General features: G+C 33.8%; 1 protein-coding gene and 1 long non-coding RNA gene across 3 annotated transcripts in view; one reads left to right on the top strand and one right to left on the bottom strand.

Moving 5' to 3' along the window:
* The window catches only part of LOC133545167 (disks large-associated protein 1-like), a 68,723-nt gene extending 60,409 nt beyond the window's left edge, over positions 1-8,314 (top strand). For both annotated transcript variants that reach the window (XM_061890540.1, XM_061890539.1), the window contains exon 15: positions 5,138-8,314. In XM_061890540.1, coding sequence (XP_061746524.1) covers positions 5,138-5,371 — 234 coding nt within the window. In that variant the 3' untranslated portion in view covers positions 5,372-8,314. The remainder of the gene's footprint in view (positions 1-5,137) is intronic.
* A 14,282-nt stretch (positions 8,315-22,596) lies between these two features.
* On the bottom strand, positions 22,597-27,015 carry LOC133545227 (uncharacterized). Its single transcript, XR_009804762.1, has 5 exons — positions 26,761-27,015; positions 26,150-26,227; positions 25,540-25,617; positions 22,965-23,036; positions 22,597-22,848 (listed from the first exon to the last, which is right to left on the bottom strand). It is a non-coding gene; the product is annotated as an uncharacterized LOC133545227 (long non-coding RNA).
* Between the last annotated feature and the right edge of the window lie 298 nt (positions 27,016-27,313).

The following is a 27,313-nucleotide window of genomic DNA, read 5'->3' as shown; positions in this document are numbered from 1 at the left end:
TTCTTTTCTTCTGTTTCTTTTATTGGTCCTGTTCTTTCTTCTGCTTTTTTTGTTGACCCCTGTTTTGTCTTCTACTTCTTTTATTGGTCCCTTTTTTGTCTTCTGCTTCTTTCGTTGGTCCTGTCCTTTGTTCTGCTTGTTTTGTTTTCCGCTTCTTTTTATAGGTCCTGTTCTTTCTTCTGCTTCTTTTGTTGGTCCTGTTCTTTTCTTCTGCTTCTTTTATTGGTCCTGTTCTTTCTTCTGCTTCTTTTATTGGTCCTGTTATTTTCTTTTGCTTCTTTTATTGGTCCTGTTCTTTCTTCTGCTTCTTTTATTCGTCCTGTTCCTTTTTCTGCTTCTTTTGTTGGTCCTGTTCTTTCTTCTGCCTTTTTTTTTATTGGTCCTGTTCTTTTTCCTGATTCTTTTATTCATACTGTTCCCTTTTCTGCTTCTTTTGTTGGTTCTGTTCTTTCTTCTGCTTCTTTTACAGGTCCTGTTCTTTTCTTCTGTTTCTTTTATTGGTCCTGTTCTTTCTTCTGCCTTTTTTGTTGGTCCTGTTCTTTCTTCTGCTTTTTTTGTTGACCCCTGTTTTGTCTTCTACTTCTTTTATTGGTCCCTTTTTGTCTTCTGCTTCTATCGTTGGTCCTGTCCTTTGTTCTGCTTGTTTTGTTGGTCCTGTTTTGATTTCCGCTTCTTTTTATAGGTCCTGTTCTTTCTTCTGCTTCTTTTGTTGGTCCTGTTCTTTTCTTCTGCTTCTTTTATTGGTCCTGTTCTTTCTTCTGCTTCTTTTATTGGTCCTGTTGTTTTCTTTTGCTTCTTTTATTGGTCCTGTTCTTTCTTCTGCTTCTTTTATTAGTCCTGTTCCTTTTTCTGCTTCTTTTGTTGGTCCTGTTCTTTCTTCTGCTTCTTTTATTGGTCCTGTTGTTTTCTTTTGCTTCTTTTATTGGTCCTGTTCTTTCGTCTGCCTTTTTTTATTGGTCCTGTTCTTTTTCCTGCTTCTTTTATTCATACTGTTCCCTTTTCTGCTTCTTTTGTTGGTTCTGTTCTTTCTTCTGCTTCTTTTATAGGTCCTGTTCTTTTCTTCTGTTTCTTTTATTGGTCCTGTTCTTTCTTCTGCCTTTTTTGTTGGTCCTGTTCTTTCTTCTGCTTATTTTGTTGACCCCTGTTTTGTCTTCTACTTCTTTTATTGGTCCCTTTTTGTCTTCTGCTTCTATCGTTGGTCCTGTCCTTTGTTCTGCTTGTTTTGTTGGTCCTGTTTTGTTTTCCGCTTCTTTTTATAGGTCCTGTTCTTTCTTCTGCTTCTTTTGTTGGTCCTGTTCTTTTCTTCTGCTTTTTTTATTGGTCCTGTTCTTTCTTCTGCTTCTTTTATTGGTCCTGTTGTTTTCTTTTGCTTCATTTATTGGTCCTGTTCTTTCTTCTGCTTCTTTTATTCGTCCTGTTCCTTTTTCTGCTTCTTTTGTTGGTCCTGTTCTTTCGTCTGCCTTTTTTTTATTGGTCCTGTTCTTTTTCCTGCTTCTTTTATTCATACTGTTCCCTTTTCTGCTTCTTTTGTTGGTTCTGTTCTTTCTTCTGCTTCTTTTATAGGTCCTGTTCTTTTCTTCTGTTTCTTTTATTGGTCCTGTTCTTTCTTCTGCCTTTTTTGTTGGTCCTGTTCTTTCTTCTGCTTTTTTTGTTGACCCCTGTTTTGTCTACTACTTCTTTTATTGGTCCCTTTTTGTCTTCTGCTTCTTTCGTTGGTCCTGTCCTTTGTTCTGCTTGTTTTGTTGGTCCTGTTTGGTTTTCCGCTTCTTTTTATAGGTCCTGTTCTTTCTTCTGCTTCTTTTGTTGGTCCTGTTCTTTTCTTCTGTTTCTTTTATTGGTCCTGTTCTTTCTTCTGCTTCTTTTATTGGTCCTGTTGTTTTCTTTTGCTTCTTTTATTGGTCCTATTCTTTCTTCTGCTTCTTTTATTCGTCCTGTTCCTTTTTCTGCTTCTTTTGTTGGTCCTGTTCTTTCGTCTGCCTTTTTTTTATTGGTCCTGTTCTTTTTCCTGCTTCTTTTATTCATACTGTTCCCTTTTCTGCTTCTTTTGTTGGTTCTGTTCTTTTCTTCTGCTTCTTTTATTGGTCCTGTTCTTTCTTCTGCTTCTTTTATTGGTTCTGTTCTTTCTTCTGCTTCTTTAATTGGTCCTGATCTTTTCTTCTGTTTCTTTTATTGGTCCTGTTCTTTCTTTTGCTTTTTTTGTTGGCCTGTTCTTTCTTCTGCTTTTTTTGTTGGTCCTGTTTTGTCTTCTACTTCTTTTATTGGTCCCTTTTTGTCTTCTGCTTCTTTCGTTGGTCCTGTCCTCTGTTCTGCTTGTTTTGTTGGTCCTGTTTTGTTTTCCGCTTCTTTTTATAGGTCCTGTTCTTTCTTCTGCTTCTTTTGTTGGTCCTGTTCTTTTCTTCTGCTTCTTTTATTGGTCCTTTTCTTTCTTCTGCTTCTTTTATTGGTCCTGTTGTTTTCTAGTGCTTCTTTTATTGGTCCTGTTCTTTCTTCTGCCTTTTTTGTTGGTCCTGTTTTGTCTTCTACTTTTTTCGTTGTTCCTGTTCTTTCATCTGCTTCTTTTTATAGGTCCTGTTCGTTTTTCTGCTTCTTTTATTGGTCCTGTTCTTTCTTCTGCTTCTTTTGTTGGTCCTGTTCTTTTCTTCTGCTTCTTTTATTGGTCCTGTTCTTTTCTTCTGCTTCTTTTTTGGTCCTGTTCTTTTTTTCTGCTTCTTTTATTGGTCCTGTTCTTTCTTCTGCTTCTTTTGTTGGTCCTGTTCTTTCTTCTGCTTTTTTTTGTTGGTCCTGTTTTGTCTTCTGCTTCTTTCATTGTTCCTGTCCTTTGTTCTGCTTGTTTTGTTGGTCCTGTTTTGTCTTCTGCTTCTATGATTGGTCCTGTTTTTTCATCTGCTTCTTTTTATAGGTCCTGTTCGTTTTTCTGCTTCTTTTGTTGGTCCTGTTCTTTTTTCTGCTTCTTTTGTTATTCCTGTTCTTTTCTTCTGCTTCTTTTATTGGTCCTGTTCTTTTCTTCTGCTTCTTTTTTGGTCCTGTTCTTTTTTTTCTGCTTCTTTTGTTGGTCCTGTTCTTTCTTCTGCTTTTTTTGTTGGTCCTGTTTTGTCTTCTGCTTCATTCATTGTTCCTGTCCTTTGTTCTGCTTGTTTTGTTGGTCCTGTTTTGTCTTCTGCTTCTATTATTGGTCCTGTTCTTTCATCTGCTTCTTTTTATAGGTCCTGTTCGTTTTTCTGCTTATTTTGTTGGTCCTGTTCTTTTCTTCTGCTTCTTTTGTTGGTCCTGTTCTTTCTTCTGCTTCTTTTATTCGTCCTGTTCTTTTCTTCTGCTTCTTTTATTGGTCCTGTTCTTTTTTCTGCTTCTTTTATTGGTCCTGTTCTTTTTTCTGCTTCTTTTATTGGTCCTGTTCGTTTTTCTGCTTATTTTGTTGGTCCTGTTCTTTTCTTCTGCTTCTTTTGTTGGTCCTGTTCTTTTTTCTGCTTCTTTTTATCGATCCTGTTCTTTTTTTCTGCTTCTTTTATTGGTCCTGTTCTTTTTCTTCTTCTTCTTTTATTGGTCCTGTTCTTTTTTCTGCTTCTTTTATTGGTCCTGTTCTTTCTTCTGCTTTTTTTGTTGGTCCTGTCCTTTGTTCTGCTTGTTTTCTTGGTCCTGTTTTGTCTTCCGCTTCTATTATTGGTCCTGTTCGTTTTTCTGCTTCTTTTATTACTCCTGTTCCTTCGTATGGTTCTTTTGTTGGTCGTGCTCTGTCTTCTGCTTCTTTTTATCGGTCCTGTTTGTTCTTCTGCTTCTTTTATTGCTTCTGTTGCTTCTTCTGCTTCTTTTATTGGTCCTGTTCTGTCTTCTGCTTCTTTGTGTTGACAGTGACGGCGCTGGCGAGTCCCTCTGGTCCATCATGTCTGTCTGTCCTCACATCTTTCACCTCCCACCTGTCTGCTGCTGCTGCATCGTCACACACACACACACACACACACACACACACACACACACACACACACACACACACACATATATATATATATATATATATATATATATATATATATATATATATATATATATATATATATATATATATATATATAGTTACATATATCATTAATTAACCTGGTTTTATGACAAAAACACAAAATTTGCCACATTTTCTCCCAATATATTTTCAAAATGTAATATTTGACGTGAACTTATTTATATCTGAATTCAAAACAATGTCGATTTTGATTCATTATTATATTTTGAGAAGTTTAAAACAGTTAAAAAAAAAAAATCCCACTGTTTTTTTTTCACGTTTAATACTTGAATCTCCAGATAAACCTCAAATTTGTTTTTTTTGGTTTGTTATATACCCTTTTTGTCATAGAACACCCACTTTTTTTTATATACAGCAACCATAAAAATATACAATATTACGGCCAAACAATATGTCAAAGTGTAAATATTTGATATGAAGTAACGGGAGACTTAAATAACAATTTTGATTAATTATTATTTTTTAGTTTTAAAGAACACAACAGGTTTGTGTTAATAGAGTCAAAATTGCTACTTTTTATTCACCTGTTTGATCATTTATTACACTTTTTTTTGTTTTTATGTACCATTATTTACTTAACGAGGACTCTGGACACCCCTGCTGTAAACACAGTCGCTATTATTTTTATCCGGGGACTTTATTTTGCAAGAAAGCGATCTCAGTCCCCGTTCTAATTCACCCCAAAGGTGTTCTGTCGGGTTCAGGTCAGGACTCTGCGCAGGCCAGTCAAGTTCATCCACACCAGACTCTGTCATCCATGTCTTTATGGACCTTGTCATGTTGGAAGAGGAAGGGGCCCGCTCCAAACTGTTCCCACAAGGTTGGGAGCATGGAATTTTCTACAGTGTTTTGCTATCCTGGAGATTTCAAAGTTCCTTTCATTGGAACTAAGGGGCCAAGCCCAACTCCTGAAAAACAACTCCACACCAGAATTCCTCTTCTACGAAGGCAGCAAGCGCAGATGCCCCCCCTACCCATGACATACATATATATGTATGTATACATATATATGTATGTATATATGTATATGTCCCCCCATCAAGTCTTAGAATGCGCCGCCCGTGTGTCCTTTTCCTGAATTGTGCTTCCCTCCCCTCCTCCCCCGCCGCCCGCCCCTCCCACCAGGAGAGACGGCTCCCGCCGCCGGTGCCCAAGAAGCCCCCGAAGGCCCCGCAGCAGCAGCAACAACACCCGCCCCTGGCCAGAGAGCGCTCGCTGGAGAGCTCGGAGAAGCAGCGGCAGGAGGCCAGGAAGCGTCTGATGGCGGCCAAGAGGGCGGCGTCCGTGCGGCAGAACTCGGCCACCGAGAGCGCCGACAGCATCGAGATTTACATCCCCGAGGCGCAGACCCGCCTGTGAGACGGTTCCGGTGGAGGGGGGGGGCGTGCTCCACCTTTACGTGTCCGCAGCCCGCCATCGAGCTTTAGTCTTAGTTTTGGTACTCACACTGGGCCTCATTCAGCAATCACTCCTCAAGGAACCTGTCAAACATTTTCAACAGCACCTTTGGTTTATTTACCACTAGACTCAAGAATATTTATTTATCCATGGATTTATATTTGTATTTAGTGTTTACCAAAAAATATATATATTTATGTAGTCATTTATTACCATTAGCTCCCAATATTTATGTTTTTTGTGCATTTAAAAAAATAATATTTTTTTATTTGTTTATTTACTACTGATAATTCCTTTCTTTTATTTGTTTTTGTGATTTAAAAAATATTTATTCATTTATTCCCTTATTTTTAGTATATATTTATTGGTTTATTCATTTATTTATTTACTACTGGTAATTAACTATTTGTATTTGTTTTTGTGATTAAAAAAATATTCATTAAATTATTCAACTATTATTATTTAATTATTTAATTATGAATTAATTTATTTATATTTTTTGAAATAGTTTTATATTTCAGTTTTTTGTGCATTTAAAAATAATTATTATTTATTACCAATAGCTTTCTACTTTTATGTTTTCTGTGCATTTAAATTTATTTGTTTATTTACTTTTTTATTTATTCATTTATTCATTCAATCATTTATTTATTTTTTAATGATAGTTTCCTACTTGTATGTGTTTTTGTGCATTTAAAAATATTTATTAATGACTTAATTAATTTGTTAATGAATTAATTTATTTATTTATTTATTCATTTATTATTCATTGATTCGTGTATTTATTTATGTGCATTTTTGATCTATAGTTTTGTATTTTGTTCATTTATTTATTACCAATAGCTTTCTATTTTTGTGTTTTCCGTGCATTTACATTTATTCATTTATTTATTTATTTATTTATTTATTCATTTATTCATTCATTTATTTATTCATTCAATCATTTATTTATTTTTTAACAATAGTTTCCTACTTGTATGTGTTTTTGTGCATTTAAAAATATTTATTAATTACTTAATTAATTAATTTATTAATTTATTAGTTCATTAATTTATTAATTAATTATTCATTGATTCATGTATTTATTTATATGTATTTTTGATCATTTATTTATTACCAATAGCTTTCTATTTTTGTGTTTTTTTGTGCAGTTAAAAAGTATATATATATATATTTTTAATTCATTTATTTATTTATTGTTTACTGAAAGTTTCCTACTTATATGTGCTTTTTGTGCATTTAAAATATATATATATTTATTCATTTTTTTCATGTATTTATTTATTCATTTATTTATTATTTATTTGTTTGTTTATTTATTTAAATTATTTACATGTTCTTTTTTACCACTAGTTTTGTATTTCAGTTTTTTTGTGCATTTAAAAATATATATTTATTTATTTATTACCAATAGCTTCCTACTTTTATATTTAAAAAAATATATACATGTATTTATTTATTTGTTCGTTTATTTAATTTTTCTACTTATAGTTATTTTACATTTATGTTCTTTTTTGCATTGAAAAATATATGTTTATTTATTACCAATACTTTTTTAATTTTATGTTGTTTGTGCAGTTCAAACATAATAATTATTTTTTATTGTATTCTATTTTTTACCAAGAGTTTCTTATTTTTATGTTTTTTTGTACACTTAAAATTTTTATTTATTTATTTATTTATTTATAATTATCACCAAAGACTTCCTTAATTGCGAGTTGGCGAAAATAATAAATCCATGATGCTTAGGTTGGAACAAACAAAAAAAATGCCAAAATGCTAACATAAAACATTAGCATGAAAAAGGTATACACAATTGTAAAATGCCAACAAACAAAAAAAAAAGCTATTCTTTTATTTGCACAAAAATATTTTTGCTTTGATAAAATGCTAACATAAAAATTTCATGCTAACGTTAGCATGGTAACATGAGAAACGTTAGTGTGGTTGCAAATGGCAACAATCTTTAAATGTTTAAACAAAGTAAAATCGGTCTAAATGCTAACATAACACATTAGCATGCTAACACGAGAAAAGTTAGCACAATTACAAGATGCTGACAATCTTACGTTTGAACAAAGTAAAATTTGTCAAAATGCTAACATAAAACATTAGCATGCTAACATGAGAAAAGTTACCACAATTACTACATGGCAACAATTTTACGTTTAAACAAAGTCAAAATTGGCTAAAATGCTGACATAAAACATTAGCATGCTAACATGAGAAAAGTTAGCACAATTTTTTAGCACAACTGGTCCTGAAGGGGCTGTTGTTCCTGGTGACAGGTTGGTCAACAACAACAACAACAACAAACAGGAGTTATTGTTGAATCAGGCTCGTTGTATGTCCGCGTCAGGGTGATATCACGTTGCAGATGATCCGTATCGGCCATGACTTTTCCACTTTATCCGCTGATTGCCAAACTGTCGACTGATATCGGCCCGATATCAACAACAACAACAAATCAAGTGTGGACGATATCTGTTGGCAAGTCGGTTACGAAAAGGTAAACACGCTAGCAGCTACACAACAGCTAAGCACACGATAGCGCACAAGCTACAACAATGTCAATAAGTATCACAATAATTATAGCTTCACGTTAAAAAGTTTAGTAGTATCCTGGCCACAAAGACCACTCCACTTCACCTTAAAGACAGCCTCAGTCAAGTATGTATCATCCCGGCCGATATCGCCTTGGATTGACGTCGGTGTCATGTATCGGGACAGCCGCTGATATAGCGATGATGTCATCCGCCTCCATGCTTCTTTCCGTTGTTTTTCTTTTGGTTGCCGTAGTACTTGCTGTTTTCCAATAAAAAACGGGCGGGGCTGGAAAAAAAGGGGCGTGGCCTAACGTAGAAGGCGAACTGAATTTCACTCCTGGGAACAGAACTTCTTATACGGTGTTTACATGTATGTATATATATATATATATATATATATATATATATATATATATATATATATATATATATATATATATATATATATATATATATATATATATATATATAGTGATGTTTTTTATGCTATATTACTACACAGGTGAGACATCTAATTACCTCCGTCTTGAAACCACTATGAGCCATATTTGGTGTGACATACTGCTGATCGTCCCGAGAAAAGGGCCTTGTAAATACTCCGGTGTCGTGTGTGTGGTATACACCAGGGATGGTGTGGTATGTGTGAGTGATGGTGTGTGGTGTATGTGAGTCTCGTGTGTGGTATACCCGAACATCGTGTGTGGTATACACGCTTGTCGTGTGTGGTATACACGATTGTCGTGTGTGGTATACACGAGTGTGGTGTGTGGTATACACGATTGCCGAGTGGTATACGTGAGTCTCGTGTGTGGTATACCCGAATATCGTGTGTAGTATACGTGAGTCTTCGTGTGTGGTATACACGAACATCGTGTGTGGTATACCTGATTATCGTGTGTGGTATACCCGAACATCGTGTGTGGTATACACGATTGCCGAGTGGTATACGTGAGTCTCCTGTGTGGTATACACGAACATCGTGTGTGGGATACCTGATTATCGTGTGTGGTATACACGCTTTTCTTGTGTGGTATACACAATTGCTGTGTGGTATACACGAGTCTCGTGTGTGATATACGCGAATATCGTGTGTGGTATACACGCTTGTCGTGTGTGGTATACACGATTGTCGTGTGTGGTATACACGAGTGTGGTGTGTGGTATACATGATTGCCGAGTGGTATACGTGAGTCTCGTGTGTGTTATACCCGAATATCGTGTGTAGTATACGCGAATGTCGTGTGTGGTATACGTGAGTCTCGTGTGTGGTATACACGAACATCGTGTGTGGTATACACGATTGCTGTGTGGTATACACGAGTCTCGTGTGTGGTATACACGCTTGTCCTGTGTGGTATACACGATTGTCGTGTGTGGTATACACGGTTGTCGTGTGTGGTATACACGATTGTCGTGTGTGGTATACACGAGTGTGGTGTGTGGTATACACGATTGCCGAGTGGTATACGTGAGTCTCGTGTGTGGTATACGCGAATATCGTGTGTGGTATACACCCTTGTCGTGTGTGGTATACACGATTGTCATGTGTGGTGTACACGAGTCTCGTGTGTGGTATACGCGAGTTTCGTGTGTGGTATACACGAGTGTGGTATACCCACTTGTGGTGAGTGGCATACACGAGTGTGGTGTGCGGTATTTACGAGTGCCGTGTGTGGTATACACGAGTGTTTTGTGTGGTATACCCGATTATCGTGTGTGGTATACCCGATTATCGTGTGTGGTATACACGATTGTCGTGTGAGGTATACACAATTGCTGTGTGGTATACACGAGTCTCGTGTGTGGTATACACAATTGCTGTGTGGTATACGTGAGTCTCATTTGTGGTATACGCGAATATCGTGTGTGGTATACACGGTTGTCGTGTGTGGTATACACGATTGTCGTGTGTGGTATACACGAGTGTGGTGTGTGGTATACACGATTGCCGAGTGGTATACGTGAGTCTCGTGTGTGGTATACCCGAATATCGTGTGTGGTATACACGATTGTCATGTGTGGTATACACGAGTCTCGTGTGTGGTATACGCGAGTTTCGTGTGTGGTATACACGAGTGTGGTATACCCACTTGTGGTGAGTGGCATACACGAGTGTGGTGTGCGGTATTTACGAGTGCCGTGTGTGGTATACACGAGAGTGGTATACCCAATTGTGGTGTGTGGTTTACACAAGTGTGGTGTGTGGTATACACGAGTGTCGTGGGTGGTATACATGCTTGTAGTGTGTGTTATACATGGGTGTGTTATACACACTTGTGGTGTGTGGTATACACGAGTGTGGTATGCGGTATACACGAGTGTGGTGCGTGGTATACACGCTTGTCCTCAAAACGATTCATATTCTTCTTGCCGATTGTTAGTCGGTAGATTTTAGGTGGAAAAATAAGAACAACGCGCACAATTCCGTAATTTCTCATTTCAGAGATATAAAAATGTTAATAATGATATTAATAATAATAATAATAAATTGTATTTGTAAAAGCACTTTACATTGAGCAAAACCACCTCAAAGTGCTACAGTGCATTAAAAAAAAAACTAGAACAGCCAAATAGCTAAAAATAATTTTTTTAAGCCTTTTTTAAAAGCATTCACAGTCTGTGGTGCCCTCAGGTGGTTAGGGAGAGCGTTCCACAGACTGGGAGCGGCGGAGCAGAAACCCCGGTCTCCCATATTTTGAAGCTTTGTCCTCAGAGGTTGGAGGAGGTCAAAGGTGTGGTGTGGAGGAGTTGGGGGTGAGCATTCAACCCTGAGTGGAACAGGAAGCCAGTGAAGGGATTTGAGAACCGGTTTGATGTGGTGATTTATGAGTGACAGAAGAGTTGTGTGGGTGTGCTTAAAAACATATATTGTGTGCCCTAAAAATGGTATACAACATTAAAAAAAACCTAAAGAACTTTATCCGGACAAGTTGATATAAAGTTGATCTCGAGATTTAAGTGTTGAATTGAAAAAAAAAAAGACTTACTTTTAAGTCTTTTACGACTGAAATACCTTCAGGACCCAGGACCTAAGACAATCACTGCATTCGGAGGGACCCCCAAGGGTTAGTAGTCTTTGTTTTTAAGGACAGCTTCTTGAAGAGTCTTAAAGGTGTCCACAAGCTTCAACTCTCATCACAAGAACTCCATCGGACTGAAGTCAGGGACCGTCCTAGAAGACGGACATGGTTCTTGTTCTTTGACCATGCCTTCACTGTCCTTGCTGATGGTGACTTCCCGTCGGACTTCCTTCTTGTCGTTTCCGCCAAGCAGCTGGATTCTCAGGACAGGAAGTCCACCGCAACTGGCAGGCTTCTGCAAGCCCAACAACCGTTAGTTCGCGTTCTGTTCAGTTGGTCTTGGAGGTCTCAGAAAGCAAACCTGATTGTGTCCCGGTTGTGGTTTGTTAGAGAAAGAACTTATTGATTCTCAGGACAGGAAGTCCATCGTAAATGGACCGTCCAGTTAGTCGCAGAAGACCTCGGGGAGTCTTCATTGATCAGTTCTCACAGACTTAGACAAAAAACCTCTGTTCCGAGAGGATGGTGCAGGATCCAAAGTGTGGGTGATTTTGCTTTATCGTGGTGCAGATACCATGGGGCGAGACCTCTGCCGGCCCAACAACCGTTGGTTAGCGTTCCGTTCAGTTGGTCTTGGAGGTCCCAGAAAGCAAACCTGATCGTGTCCTGTTTGTGGTTTGTTAGAGAAGAACAGATTGAATCTCTTAGGACGGATCGTATGTGGTGTCCCAGACCTCCTATGTTGGGGGTTGGTCTTCAACTTTGGTATTGATGGCTTTCCAAACCATTGTTCCTACCTGTCCAGAATCGGTACAATCAGTCTTTATAAGAGTCATGTTTCTCTTTAGGGTTCAAGTACACAGCTGAGTCTTGACCCGAAGAGTCTTGGTCGTGGTCTTCAAGGATGTTGATGAAATTCCCAAGACTCCTTGGACCTTGAAAACCATTCTTGACGGTGGGCCTAGGGTTCTTCAGGTTCTTGGTCCAGATATCCTCAGCCTACTATGTGTGAGTTCTGACAAGACCTTCCTCAGTCGGGTTGGGGTACTTTGACTTTCAGGATCATTCTTTTATCCGATGTGGCCCCAAAGGACTTGGTGAATATTCTTCAGCCTCACTTTCTACCAAATAGGACCTTGGTCCCTGAAGGTTTAGGGTTTTCAAAAAGAACCGTCACTCCCTTTGTTCCGCCAAATAGGACTGAGTCCTTAAGATCTCAGGTCCCCCCTCCACGAAAAGACTCATCCCAAAAAGTTCTGATGGCCCCAGAAGGTCCAACATGTGCTGGAATAGAATGGACAAGGGCCAGTTTGGACCTTTTAGGATACCTCTTGTGAAAATGGTGACATCCTGGGCTTCTCCAGGTTTTAGTTGACATCGGAGGTACTTGGAAAACTTTGTTGAAAGGTTGTCTTGAGGGTGTTTTGAGTATAGGTGGAACAAAGACCAAGTTCTAGGACCAGTTGGGGCCCCTATAAATGGGGCGCTGTGGCCTATTAACTTCTACTCAAAGAAGTCCATGGACACAAAGAAGTCCATGGACTCGGGAAAGGACCAACTGACAAGAAGGTCCCAAAGTACCCAAAAAGGACTTTCTTCTCCCAGGAAGTCCCGTAAGACCCCAAATAGTCCTAGGAATAGTCCTGGAACCCAAACCCAGACTCACCCTTAAAAGTCCCAGTGCCCAAAAAGGTCAGAAATGTACTTATAAAAACTAGGCGCAGCACCGAGCTGGGACCCTAATGGACTCAATTTGGTTCTTTTAGGGCCACGTAGTGTTCTTGGACTCTCAACATGAATCATTAAAATACAAAAAAATAATACAAATATATAATACCATATATATATATTTTTTACAAATAAATTAATTCATGACTCAATAATAATAATAAAAATACTTTTAATAATAATAATAATACTTTTGTTAATATAATAATGATAATACTAAAATAAAAATATAAATTATAATAAATATATAATAAAATATTTTTACCAATAAACAAATTAATAAGTCAATAAATTAATACTAATTATAATAATACATATGTTAATAATAATAATCTAAAAAATAGTAAAACAAAAAATGTAAACATATAATCAAATATCTTTGCGAATATATTGATTAATAAATCAATAAATATATAAATCAGTAAATTAATAATAACAATAATAAACATGATAATAATAATAATAATACAAATACAAAAAAAATATATCATATAAATATTTAACAAAATATGTGTACAAACGAACAAATTAATACATCAATACATTAACAATGATAATGATAGTAAACATGATATTAATAAAAACTATCTATAAAATACTAACACAAAAAATATAAATATTCAATCAAATATTTTTACAAATAAATTGATCAATAAAACAATAAATAAATAATAATAATAATCATATTAATAATAATAATATAATAAAATACTGAAAATATAAAAAATATATATATTATAGTATAAATGTATAATAAAATATTTGTTTTAAATACATTAATTAATACATAGATACATAATATTAAGTATAAAAACAATAACAAAAACAATAATTAAAAATAGTATAAAGATATTCAAACTAAAAAGATAAATAATAACATAAATATATAATAAATTAATTAATAAATGATCAGTGGGACAATTTGGGTTCCTTTGGTTCTCCTATTTTACTAAAGTCATCGACAAAAGGTGAACATGCTCGGCGCTCGCAGCTACGCAACAGCTGAGCCCACAGTAGCACACAAGCTCGACAAAGGTGCTTACCACCGAACACTAAAAAGAAGTATGGAAGCTTGGTATTCCAGTAAGAAGCGTGTCCGCGTGCTTCAACTCGCCAAACGCAACCCGGACGCCGACGCCTCGTTTTGGGGACAAGTCTTTCCTCCAGGAGTGGTTCCAGTAGCAAGGGGGACTCCGTCTGCTTTTTGCCGCCAACTAGTAGTTGTGACCGTGCCTATTTTTCGCAGGGAAAGACGTCGCCGTGGCGTTTTTAATCACAAAAAGGGAAAACCGAAGAACTGCCACCGCACGTCATTTTTTTTAAATGGTTTTTATCCGCGTCGCATTGAAAAAAATACAAAACCTCAATGTCGCTGCTGAGAAACCTGAATTCCTGCCGGCGCTTTGTGTCCACGGGCTCTCAGGTAGAGAGGCAGGATGTGACGTGTGTGTGCGTGTGTGTGTGTGTGTGCGCGTGTGTGTGTGTGTGTGTGTGTGTGTGTGTGTGTACATTTTGTGACGAACGCTCTTTCTCCGAAGTGCTTCCTCCACAGGTGGTCTTAGCCCATCCTGGACTCTGTACAGAACATGAATATTCATAACGCATGCACAGTATTTACTGGAATATCCGCAGCGGGCAAAGGGGATTCGTACCGTATTTTGTCACGTTTCACGTGTCGGGTAAAGAGTATGAATCCCCTTCTGGCTGTGTTGTGTATCTAAGTTGTGTTGATTTGATCCCGCTGTTGTCGGTCGAGTGATTGCTTTCTTTTTGTCTGACCGTGTGTTTTTTTGTGAAGGGATGAATAAATGTCGATAACAACTAAACCGAGACCTGTCCAGTCCGTGGTTCAGGTTTTGTTCCACTCGTGTTATTGTTATTATCATGTTTATCATGCTATTATTTAGTACTCTCTTTGTATTAATATAACTGTTGCAATATCAATATTTATCAACCAATATTATTATTTCACTACTTATCTTTACTGTTATTATTATTCCTATAATAATATTATTATTTCAACTATTATCATTATACCACGACTACAATCATTATTATTGTATTACTATTAATATTACTATAATTATTTTTATCATTATTGTTTATTATTTATCACGATTATTAAGATATTACTATCATTACTGTTACTATTTGTATCATTATTGTAATTTTATTATCATTCAAGTAGTAGTGTGGCGCCCTCGCGTGTCCACAAGCAGTATTGCATGGTCGCACTAAAGTATTTTCATTAAAAAAAAACAAGAAATAAGACAAACATAAAGGAATAGTAAATAACACACGCGAATAAAATAAAATAAAATATACAAATAAAACATAAAGGAGTACAAAATAAAACACGCAAAAAAATTCAATAAAAATGAATAAAAAAATACAAAAACCATTAAGGAGTAGCAAATAACACACACAATTAAAATATAATGAAAATTAATATAACAAAATTTAAAACATGACACGAGCAAAGGAATAACACTAAATAAAATCTAATAAAATATACATTTATATTTTATTTGATCGTTTTTAAAAAAAATACAATCAAAAAATTGGAACACTATACATACATCCATCCATTTCCTACCGCTTGTCCCTTTTGGGGTATATAACCTACTTTATATACATGTTTTTGTACTTATTTTTATTATTGTTTCTCTACTTTTTGTAAATGTTGCAATTTATAAATAAAGGTTAATAAAATTTAAAAAATAAATAAATACAATTATGGCAAAGAAATCAATCTTTTTTTTTTTTAACTACTTTATCTACATCAATTCACCATAATGACAATTTAAAAGTCTAATTTTTGTCAGGTCGCAGGTGAATATTTACAAATATTACAAAGGTGGCTTTTTTTTTTTTTTAAATCAACATTTAAAAGAAGAAAATACGCAGTGTGAGTCAGTGGCGCCCCCGTGCGGCGTACATTGCAATGACACCAGCGTGAAAGTGCTTAAAATGATGACGACAAAACTCCATTATTTTATTTTGAAATCTACATATTTTTCCCTTTTACCCCAAATAATATATATTTAAACACAGCAATAATAAAACATTCAAATACCACAGAACATGACTTCATAGAAGATCTGGCCTTAAAAATAAATAAATAAATAGAATAAAATATAACCGGAAGTTACTCCCATTATTCTATTTTTAAATCTACCACTTTTTCCCTTTTACCCCTAAATAATATGTATTTAAACACAACATTAATAAAACCTTCAACTATCACAGAGCCTGACGTCGTAGAAGATCTGGCCTTAAAAAAAAAGAAATACAAAAAAAAACAAAAAACAAAACCGGAAGTTACTCCCATTATTTTATTTTCAAATCTACTTATTTTTCCCTTTTACACCTATATAATATATATTCAAACACAACATTAATACAACCTTCAATTATCACAGAACATGACGTCGTAGAAGATCTGGCCTTTAAAAAAATTAAAATAAAAATACAAAAAACAAAACCGGAAGTTACTCCCATTATTTTATTTTCAAATGTACCTCTTTTTCCCTTTTATCCCTATACAATATATATTTAAACACAACATTAATAAAACCTTCAACTATCACATAACATGACGTCGTAGAAGATCTGGCCTTCAAAAAATAAATAAATACAAAAAATTAAACCGGAAGTTACTCCCATTATTTAATTTTTAAATCTACTTATTTTTCCCTTTTACACCTATATAATATATATATTCAAACACAACATTAATAAAACCTTCAACTATCACAGAACATGACGTCGTAGAAGATCTGGCCTTAAAAAAATAAGTAAATACAAAAAAATACAAAAAATTAAACCGGAAGTTACTCCCATTATTTTATTTTTAAATCTACTTATTTTTCCCTTTTACACCTATATAATATATATTTAAACACAACATTAATCAAACCTTCAACTATCACAGAGCCTGACGTCGTGGAAGATCTGGCCTTAAAAAAAAAAAAGAAATACAAAAAAATACAAAAAACTAAACCGGAAGTTACTCCCATTATTTTATTTTTAAATCTACTTATTTTTCCCTTTTATCCCTATACAATATATATTTAAACACAACATTAATAAAACCTTCAACTATCACAGAACATGACGTCGTAAAAGATCTGGCCTTAAAAAAATAAATAAATACAAAAAAATACAAAAAATTAAACCGGAAGTTACTCCCATTATTTTATTTTTAAATCTACTTATTTTTTCCTTTTACACCTATATAATATATATTCAAACACAACATTAATAAAACCTTCAACTATCACAGAACATGACGTCGTAGAAGATCTGGCCTTAAAAAAATAAATAAATACAAAAAAATACAAAAAATTAAACCGGAAGTTACTCACATTATTTTATTTTTAAATCTACTTATTTTTCCCTTTTACCCCTGTATAATATATATTCAAACACAACATTAATAAAACATTCAACTATCACAAAACATGACGTCGTAGAAGATCTGGCCTTAAAATTTTTTAAAAAAATACAAAGAATACAAAAAATAAAACCGGAAGTTACTCCCATTATTTTATTTTCAAATGTACCTCTTTTTCCCTTTTATCCCTATATAATATATATATAAACACAACATTAATAAAACATTCAAATATCACAGAACGCTACGTCGTAGAAGATCTGGCCTTAAAAAATGAATATATAATCAATCAATCAATAAATAAATGAATAAATAAATCAAACCGGGAGTTACTCACATTATTTTATTTTAAAATGCATATCTCTTTCCGTTTTACCCCTACATAAAATATTTTTAAACACAACACTAATAAGACGTTCAATTATCACAAAACATGACGTCATAGAAGATCTGACCTTTAAAATGTTTCTTTTTAAATGAATAGATAAATAATAAATATAAGAAAAATAAAATTGGAAGTATACACTTGTGGATTTGCAGTTAAATTAAAAAAAAAAAAAAAATCACAGCTCATGTGGCAAAAGTTTACTGTAAAATTTCAGTTTTTCTTATTTACACTCAAAACATAAATGTAAATTTTATTGTAAAATTGCAATTTTTTATTTACAGTAAACAAGCAAATGTAAATTTTACTGTAAAATTTGCTTTTTATTTACAGTAAAAAACACATGTAAATTTTGCTGTTAAATTGCAGTTTTTACAGTAAATAAATATGTAAATTTTTACTGTAAAATTGAATTTTTTTTATTCACAGTGTAAAAACAAATGGAATTTTGACTGTAAAATTGCATTTTTTATTTACAGTAAAAAAGACAAATGTACATTTTACTGTAAAAATTTAAGTTTTTTAATTACATTATAAACAAATGTATATTCTACGGTAAAACTGTGGCTGCTTTTTTTTAATTTTTTTATTTTTTACCATAAAAACAGCAGTACTGTTTGTCCTTGTACAGTAACATGCACTACATTTTGAAGTGAAATTATTTCAACTTAGCATATTGTTTTTATACATTTGCGTTTTTACTAGTAAAAACCCTTTTAAAATGGTGTAATTTTCACTGTTAGACGCGGCCTGTGTGACACTTCATAGGTCCTGCCGCTAGATGGAGACGTTGCCCGCTTCAAGATGGGGGCGTGTGTAGGATATGCAGCAGGCTTAGCAACACTGCCCCCCAGCGGTCACAACAAGGACTCTGTCCCTTTGTTTCTCATGGTCAACTCGTATAAGACATTATATTGACTTCTATAAGACATTATATTGACTCATGTCTTCATGCATATATTACACAATAATTCATGCTACCCACCATGACTTTTTAAAATTAATCCTATTTATTCAAACTTGACTTTTTTTATTCTAAATGCTTAAAATAAATCCTGTTTGGCTGCTGAGTGAAAGTCAGCGACACGTTAGCCTACTATCAAAAAAAAAGTGTAGAATGTGCAGACAAAGATGAGGTTTTAGTCGCTGCAGGATGCCCACAAATCTTATTAATCTGCGCCAACAGCCCGGGGACACTCCTCCACTCCTCCACTCCTCCACTCCTCCACCCCTCCACTCCTCCACTCTCTCCGCTACCTCGCTACCTCGCTACTTCGCCTCCCAAGGCCCGGGATTAACGCCCAGCTCAATTAGACCCCGCAACAGATGATGCACACACACACACACACACACACACACACACACACACACACACACACACACACACACACACACACACACACACACACACACACACACACACACACACACACACACACACACACACACACACATATTTGGGGCTTTGGAGGATTATGAAGAGGAATTAGTATTTTTGTTGTTGTTCATTTGTTGCTGTTTTCTGTCTTCATTTGTTGTTTACTTATTTAATTTTTAATTTGTCAGACTGTTGGTATTTTTAATTGGTTCTCTTCATTAGTTTGGTTTGTTAGTTTATTTGCTGCCAACTTTATTTTTTTTATGTTATTGGTTAATTTGTTGTACTTTTGTTTGTTAATATGGTATTTTTTTGGTTATTTTTTAAATGTTGTTTGGTTTTCTTTATTAGTTTGTTTTGTTATTTTATTTGCTGAATAATTTTGTTATTTTTTATTTTATTGGTTAATTTTTTGTACTTTTGTTTGTTGATTTGCTGGTTTTTTGGTACTTTGGTGGATTTTGTTTGGTTTTCTTCATTAGTTTGTTTTATTTTATTTGCTGAATACTTTTTTTGTTTTTTATTTTATTGGTTAATTTTTTTGTACTTTGTTTGTTAATATGCTAGTTTTTTGGTACTTTGGTGGATTTTGTTTGGTTTTCTTCATTAGTTTGTGTTGTTTTTTTATTTGCTGAATATGCTAACATTTTGTATTGTTATCTTATTTTTATTTTTATTTTATTTTATTGGTGAATTTTATGGTTCATTTGTTTGTTATTTTGCTAGTTTTTTGTTATTTAAAAAAAAATTGTGTTTGGTTTCCTTCATTAGTTTGTTTTGTTATTTTATTTGCTGAATACTTTTTTTATTTTTTATTTTATTGGTTAATTTTTTTGTACTTTTGTTTGTTGATTTGCTAGTTTTTTTGGTACTTTGGTGGATTTTGTTTGGTTTTCTTCATTAGTTTGTTTCGTTTTTTTATTTGCTGAATACTTGAGTTGTTTTTTATTTTATTGGTTAATTTTTTTGTACTTTTGTTTGTTAATTTGCTAGTTTTTTGGTACTTTGGTGGATTTTGTTTGGTTTTCTTCATTAGTTTGTGTTGTTTTTTCATTTGCTGAATACGCTAGCATTTTGTATTGTTATCTTATTTGTTTTTTGTTATTTTATTGGTGAATTTTATGGTGCATTTGTTTGTTAATTTGCTAGTTTTTTGTTATTGTCTTTAAATTTTGTTTGGTTTTCTTCATTAGTTTGTTTTGTTATTTTGTTTGCTAAATACTTTTTTTAATTTGTTCATTTTATTGGTTATTTTTTTGTACTTTTGTTTTGTACTTGGGTGGATTTGTTTGGTTTTCTTCATTAGTTTGTTTTGTTATTTCATTTGCTGAATATTTTTTTTATATTTTATTTTATTGGTTAATTTTTTTGTACTTTTGTTTGTTAATTTGCTATTTTTTTGGTACTTTGGTGGATTTTGTTTGGTTTTCTTCATTAGTTTGCGTAGTTGTTTTATCTGCTGAATACTCTAGCTTATTGTGTTGTTTTATTTATTTTTTGTTAATATATTGGTTATTTTGGTCTACTTTAGTTTGTCAGTTTGCTAGTTTTGTTTATTTTGTTTGGTTTTCTTCTTTAGTTTGTGTTGTTATTTTATTAATTTTTTGTTATTTTATTGGTAAATTTGTTTGTACTTTTGTTTGTTAATTTGCTAAATTTTTTGGTAGTTTGGTTGATTTTGTTTGGTTTTCTTTAGTAGTTTGTGTTGTTTTTTTATTAGCTGAATACGCTAACATTTTGTATTGTTATTTTATTAGTTTTTTTTATTTTAATGGTGACTTTTTTGTACTTCTGTTTGGTGATTTGCTAGTTTTTGGCAGTTTGGTTGATTTTGTTTGGTTTTCTTCATTTGTGTGTTTAGTTATTTTATTTGCCGAATACTTGTTTTGTTTTTTGTTTTTCATTTAATTTGTGAATTTTTTTGTACTTTTAATTGTTAATTAGCAATTTTTTTGGTAGTTTGGTTGATTTTGTTTGGTTTTCTTCATTAGTTTGTTTTGTTCTTTTATTTGCTGAACACTTTGTTTGTTTTTTTGTTACTTTATTGGTTATTTTTTTGTAATTTTGTTTGTTCAACTTTTTAGGTTTTTTTTGTTAGTTTGGTTGATTTTGGCATTTTCTTATTTTCTTTGTAATTTTGTTTCTCTATTTGTAACATTTTTTATTTTCAAATTCAATTTTTATTTGGTTTGTTACTTTGTTAGTTTTTTTTATTATTTTGTTACTTTATTGTTATATGTTGTACTATTGTGTTAGTTAGTTAGTTAGTTCAAACTTGTCATAAGTTTTGATAGAAACACCACATTTGATCAATTGAAATACGACATGTAATGATTAAAATGCTAAATGTAATAAATATAAATATTACATGTAATAAACATAAATACTACATGTAATAAATATAAATATTGCATTTAATTATGAAAATACTACAGTACATGTTTATATAAATATTTTTCAAGGAGTTGAGACAAAAACAACAATCATTTGGAAAACAAATATAAGTTTCAAAAAAATAAACAACAATCTAATAAATGAGTTGATATGATTAATGATCATTTGTATTTTTTTTTGTTTCTCAACCTTTTTTTTTTTAATTTTTTTATCCATGTATTTATTTTTATTATTATTTTGTAATCGTATTTATTATTTTTGAACAGTGATATTTATTATTATTTTATACATGATTATATTACACAATGGTTTATTTATTATTTTACACATGATTATTTGACATTATAGTTGATAATTTTATTGCTTATATAAAAAGTTAGAACATTTTTTATAAGAGAAACTTATCTTAAATAAACCTTTTATAGCTTTTATTTATCTTTTGAAAGCCTTGCTCACAAGTGTGTGTGCGTGTGTGTGTGTGTGTGTGTGTGTGTGCGTGTGCGTGTGTGTGTGTGCGCGCGCGTGTGTGTGTGTGTGTGTGTGTGTGTGCACGCGCGTGCGTCCTGGCAGCAAGTGGCAGAATTCCCAGGCGTTCCCAGTACTCACACACACACACACACACACACACACACACACACACACACACACACACACACACACATACGTGTTTGGGTGACATATGAGGACTTATGACAAAAACGTGACATATGGGGACATGCCTTTCCAATGGTCCTGCAGGCCTGGGAATCAGATGGTTAGTGAACCAGAATTTTAGAAACACAGTGGTCTATTGAGATTTTTGCAACTCTTTTGTTTTTTTCTGAACCTGATTTTTATGGTACATATGAGGACTTGTCAGGTTTAGGTGACAAATGAAGACCAGAGTGTTTAAGATTTCAAGTTTATGTGACATATGACGACCATGACGTCACAGAGTGTTTAAGATTTCAAGTTTATGTGACATATGATGACCATGACGTCACAGAGTGTTTAAGATTTCAGGTTTATGTGACATATGATGACCATGACGTCACAGAGTGTTTAAGATTTCAAGTTTGTGAAATATGACAACCATGACATCACAGAGTGTTAAAGATTTCAGGTTCATGTGACATATGAGGCTAATGACATCAGAGACTTAACAAAACCACCTGAGTTGGTTTAGTTGATGTGTTGTCATTTAAAAAAAAAATCCCAATCCCATGCTACTGTAATCTAAAACCAAGAAGAGTTTAAAAGAAACATGGGTAAAAATGTAATTGTCGATTAAGTGTAACTGAATTGTTTTTGTGGATTTTGTCGCTAAGAATTATCTGGAATAAATACAAAACGCTTGCTGTTTATTTTGCTTTTTTAATTGCTGGTAACATACTCAAACTACCACAGAAGATGTGGGAAAACATTTTTTTTTCCTTTTTTAAATATAATTCTGTTATGGATGTAGTACTTGATGTCAAGCCAATCTCTGTCCTGTAGAGTTACTAGTTCTTTATGGAGGGAGGCTTCACAATCTTTTTTACCTGGTACTTTGTTGCCAGTTACAAAATGCAACATGTGTCATTCAACTGCTTCCACTTCTTCCCCTTTGCAGCTGTCATAAAGGAGACAAAATACAATTTCTTACTGAAGGAATAATGACTATAACACAGTGAAAAGGTGCAAAACGTAATATAATATTCTAGTAAATGATGTGGATTATTTATTTACCCCGCTTTGGAGTGGACCAAGTGGAAGAAGCTTGAGACATACCCACTTCCAGCGATTTGTCCTGCTGTCAATCTGAAAGGAAGAATTAGAAAACTGTAAAAGTAAACATTTAACATATTGTGCTTTGTGAAGCAGCGGAGTATGTGTGTTGTCTGTCCATTTATGAATAATGCAGACCAGGAGTGTTGGCTGAGTTCTTAACGTTTGCCTTCAGAGCATGCATATCACAACATACAAGATGCCATCATGGCGACACAACCTATACCGGGCTACCGCGCATGCTCGTCACTCCTGTTGCATGCTGGGTAGGGTAGTTCTTTTTTCCCCTGGCTCATAACATTACAATATAGTACCATGTATATGCGTTCAGTTTATCAAAGCACCAAGCAAACAGATATGGTCATAATTATTTGAAGTGCACTATGCAGAATAAACACAACATTATTGATATTGCTACTAAGGATAATTTGATCAAAATTCCCTAAAACAACCTATAATATAAGTTTTTTAAACATAAGATCCCTGATAAAAAAAAATGTTTCTGCTGTTACCTCAGAAATTGCCTGTTCAGATGTTATGATTGTGGCTCAGAGATTTGTACGTAGATTATATTTATTTTCCATAACAAACAGGATAACTTAAATACCCTGGCAGTGGCAATAAGCTTAAATGTTTGTATTTACATTTTTGGAGTTGATTTTCATAAAATATGCTATTTAACTGCTACTGTTTAACAAGGACTGATTTAAATTGTGTTTGCACAACAAATGTTTTGGCGCTTTTGTTCATGTGGGAGAATATTCCAATAAAGGTGCACTACACACTACTTTTGAATTCATTATTGGGCTTTGTGTATACAATGCAGTTAATCGCGATTAATAAGAGAAATAGTGCGATTAACTTCGATTAAAAATTTTAATCGTTGCCCAGCCCTAATATATATACAAAAAAGTTGGGAAAATTGTGTTAGATGTAAATATAAACTGAATACAATTGTAGCTGAGATAGGCGCCAGCGCCCCCCGCGACCCCAAAAGGGAATAAGCGGTAGAAAAATGGATGGACAATGATTTGCAAATCCTTTTCAACCCATATTCAATTGAAAGCATTACAAAGACAACATATTTGATGTTAAAACTCAAACTTTTTTTTTTTTGCAAATAATAATTAACTTAGAATATCATGGCTGCAACACGTGCCAAAGTAGTTGGGAAAGGGCATGTTCACCACTGTGTTACATCACATTTTCTTTTAACAACACTCAATAAACGTTTGGGAACTGAGGAAACTAATTGTTGAAGCTTTAAAAGTAGAATTCTTTACCATTCTTGCTTGATGTAGAGCTTAAGTTGTCGTATTTTACGCTTCATAATGTGCTACACATTTTCGATGGGAGACATGTCTGGACTGCAGGCGGACCAGGAAAGTACCCGCACTCTTTTACTACGAAGACACGCTGTTGTAACACGTGGCTTGGCATTGTTTTGCTGAAATAAGCAGGGGCGTCCATGATAATGTTGCTTGGATGACAACATATGTTGCTCCAAAACCTGTACGGACCATTCAGCATTAATGGTGCCTTCTCAGATGTGTAAGTTACCCATGATTTGGGCACTAATACACCCCCATACCATCACACATGCTGGCTTTTGAACTTTGCGCCTATAACAATCCGGATGGTTATTTTCCTCTTTGTTCCGGAGAACACCAAGTCCACAATTTCCATATATCATTTGAAATGTGGACTCGTCAGACCACAGAACACTTTTCCACTTTGCATCAGTCCATCTTAGATGAGCTCGGGCCCAGCGAAGCCCGCGACGTTCCTCTGTGTTGTTGATAAATGGCATTTGCTTTGCATAGTAGAGTTTTAACTTGCATTTACAGATGTAGCGACCAACTGTAGTAACTGACAGTGGTTTTCTGAAGTATTTCTGAGCCCATGTGGTGATATCTTTTACACACTGATGTCGGTTTTTAATGCAGTACATCGCTTACGTCCAGTGATTTCTCCAGATTCTCTGAACCTTTTGATAATTTTACGGACCGTAGATGGTAAAATCCCTAAATTCTTTGCAAAAAAAATGTTTAGCAGTTTTAACATCAAATATGTTGTCTTTGTAGCATATTCAACAGAATTGGGGTTGAAAATTCTTTGCAAATCATTGTATCCCGTTTATATGTACATCTAACACAATTTCCCAACTCATATGGAAACGGGGTTTGAATGTATTTATATATATATATATATATATATATATACATATATATATATATATATATATATATATATATATAGCCTATTATTTGCGCACTATTTACAAGTTATGTACCAAAAACACGACCACCGAAAAAATACTTTGATCAATGAAAACAGCGCTGCAGAAACCGGCTGTAAACATCTCCTGTTTTGCTAAACATGAGTTCCAAACTCCCTACTGACTAACATGGATGTACCCTTACGAAAATGATGTCATATAAACTGATCTGTGAGAGATTAAAATTAATAAATGTCTTTCAAAATATAGGTTGGGTCAAATTTAGAGCAGATATAGTAAAAATAGACATGTAATAACCTGTTGGAGGGATGAAGTCGGTTTATGGCTGTCATCTGAATCTAGAGAATGTTGAGATAGAACCTCAACAGTTGGTTTCTGCAACAAAACACAAAAATATAATGTCATAACTAATTAATTATAACATTCTCACCACTTTTTGTTGATAAAAATCTGAGCATACAATGCCAGATAAAGGGTAAATATTATTACAGAGTTTCAGCTCTTAGACAATTCATTAAGAATGTAACACACACAAAAATCTGGTTCAGAAAATATGAGGACCTGAATTGAGACACTCATTTTAAAGCTTTGACATTAACATTGTAACACACATTTTCTGGTTCAGAAAATATGAGGACCTTATATGAAACACACCTAAGTCTTTCTTGCTTCAAACAATATAAGGACATGACGAGTGTTCACATGTAGAATTTATGTTGTTGACTTGTAACATCTCCTGTTTTGCTAAACATGAGTTCTAAACTTTCTACTGACTAACATGGATGTACCCTTGCGAAAAAGTTGTCATATAAACTGATCTGTGAGAGATTAAAATAAATAAATGTCTTTCAAAATATAGGTTGGGTCAAATTTAGAGCAGATATAGTAAAAATAGACATGTAATAACCTGTTGGAGGGATGAAGTCAGTTAATGGCTCACATCTGAATCTGGAGAATGTTGAGATGGAACCTCAACAGTTGGTTTCTGCAACAAAACACAAAAATATAATGTCAGAACTAATTAATTATAACATTATCAGCACTTTTTGTTGATAAAAATCTGAGCATACAATGCCAGATAAATAGTAAAGATTATTACAGAGTTTCAGCTCTTAGACAATTAATTAAGAATATAAAACACACTAAAATCTGGTTCAGAAAATATGAGGACCTGAATTGAGACACTCATTTTAAAGCTTGGACATTAACATTGTAACACACACTAATCTGGTTTAGAAAATATGAGGACCTTATATGAAACACACCTAAGTCTTTCTTGGTTCAAACAATATAAGGACATGACGAGTGGTCACATGTAGAATGTATGTTGTTGACTTGTAACATCTCCTGTTTTGCTAAACATGAGTTCCAAACTCCTTACTGACTAACATGGATGTACCCTTGCGAAAATGTTGTCATATAAACTGATCTGTGAGAGATTAAAATTAATAAATGTCTTTCAAAATATAGGTTGGGTCACATTTAGAGCAGATATAGTAAAAATAGACTTGTAATAACCTGTTGGAGGGATGAAGTCGGTTTATCGCTCACATCTGAATCTGGAGAATGTTGAGATAGAACCCCAACAGTTGGTGTCTGCAACAAAACACAAAAATATAATGTCAGAACTAATTAATTATAACATTAACAACCACTTTTGGTTGATAATATTCTGAGCATATAATTCTACATAAACAGTAAAGATTATTATAGCGTTTTAGCTCTTGGACTATTATTTAAGAATGTAACATTCACTAAAATGTGGTTCAGAAAATATGAGGACCTGGATTGAAACACTCATTTTAAAGCTTTGAATTAAACATTGTAACACACACTAATGTGGTTCAGAAAAATATGAGGACCTTATATGAAACACACTGAAGTCTTTTTTAGTTCAAACAATATGAGTACATGACAAGTGATCACATATAGAATTCATGTTGCTGACCTGTAACATCTCCTGTTTTGCTAAACATGAGTTGTAAATTCCACAGACTAACATGGATGTACGCTTAAAAAAAAGTTGTCATATAAACTGATCTGTGAGAGGTTAAAAGGATTAAATGTCTTT

This window comes from Nerophis ophidion, linkage group LG28 (genome assembly GCF_033978795.1).
Source record: "Nerophis ophidion isolate RoL-2023_Sa linkage group LG28, RoL_Noph_v1.0, whole genome shotgun sequence".
Classification (NCBI taxonomy): domain Eukaryota; kingdom Metazoa; phylum Chordata; class Actinopteri; order Syngnathiformes; family Syngnathidae; genus Nerophis; species Nerophis ophidion.
The sequence above is the reverse complement of the archived record's forward strand: the minus strand, read 5'-3'. Positions and strand labels throughout refer to the sequence as shown.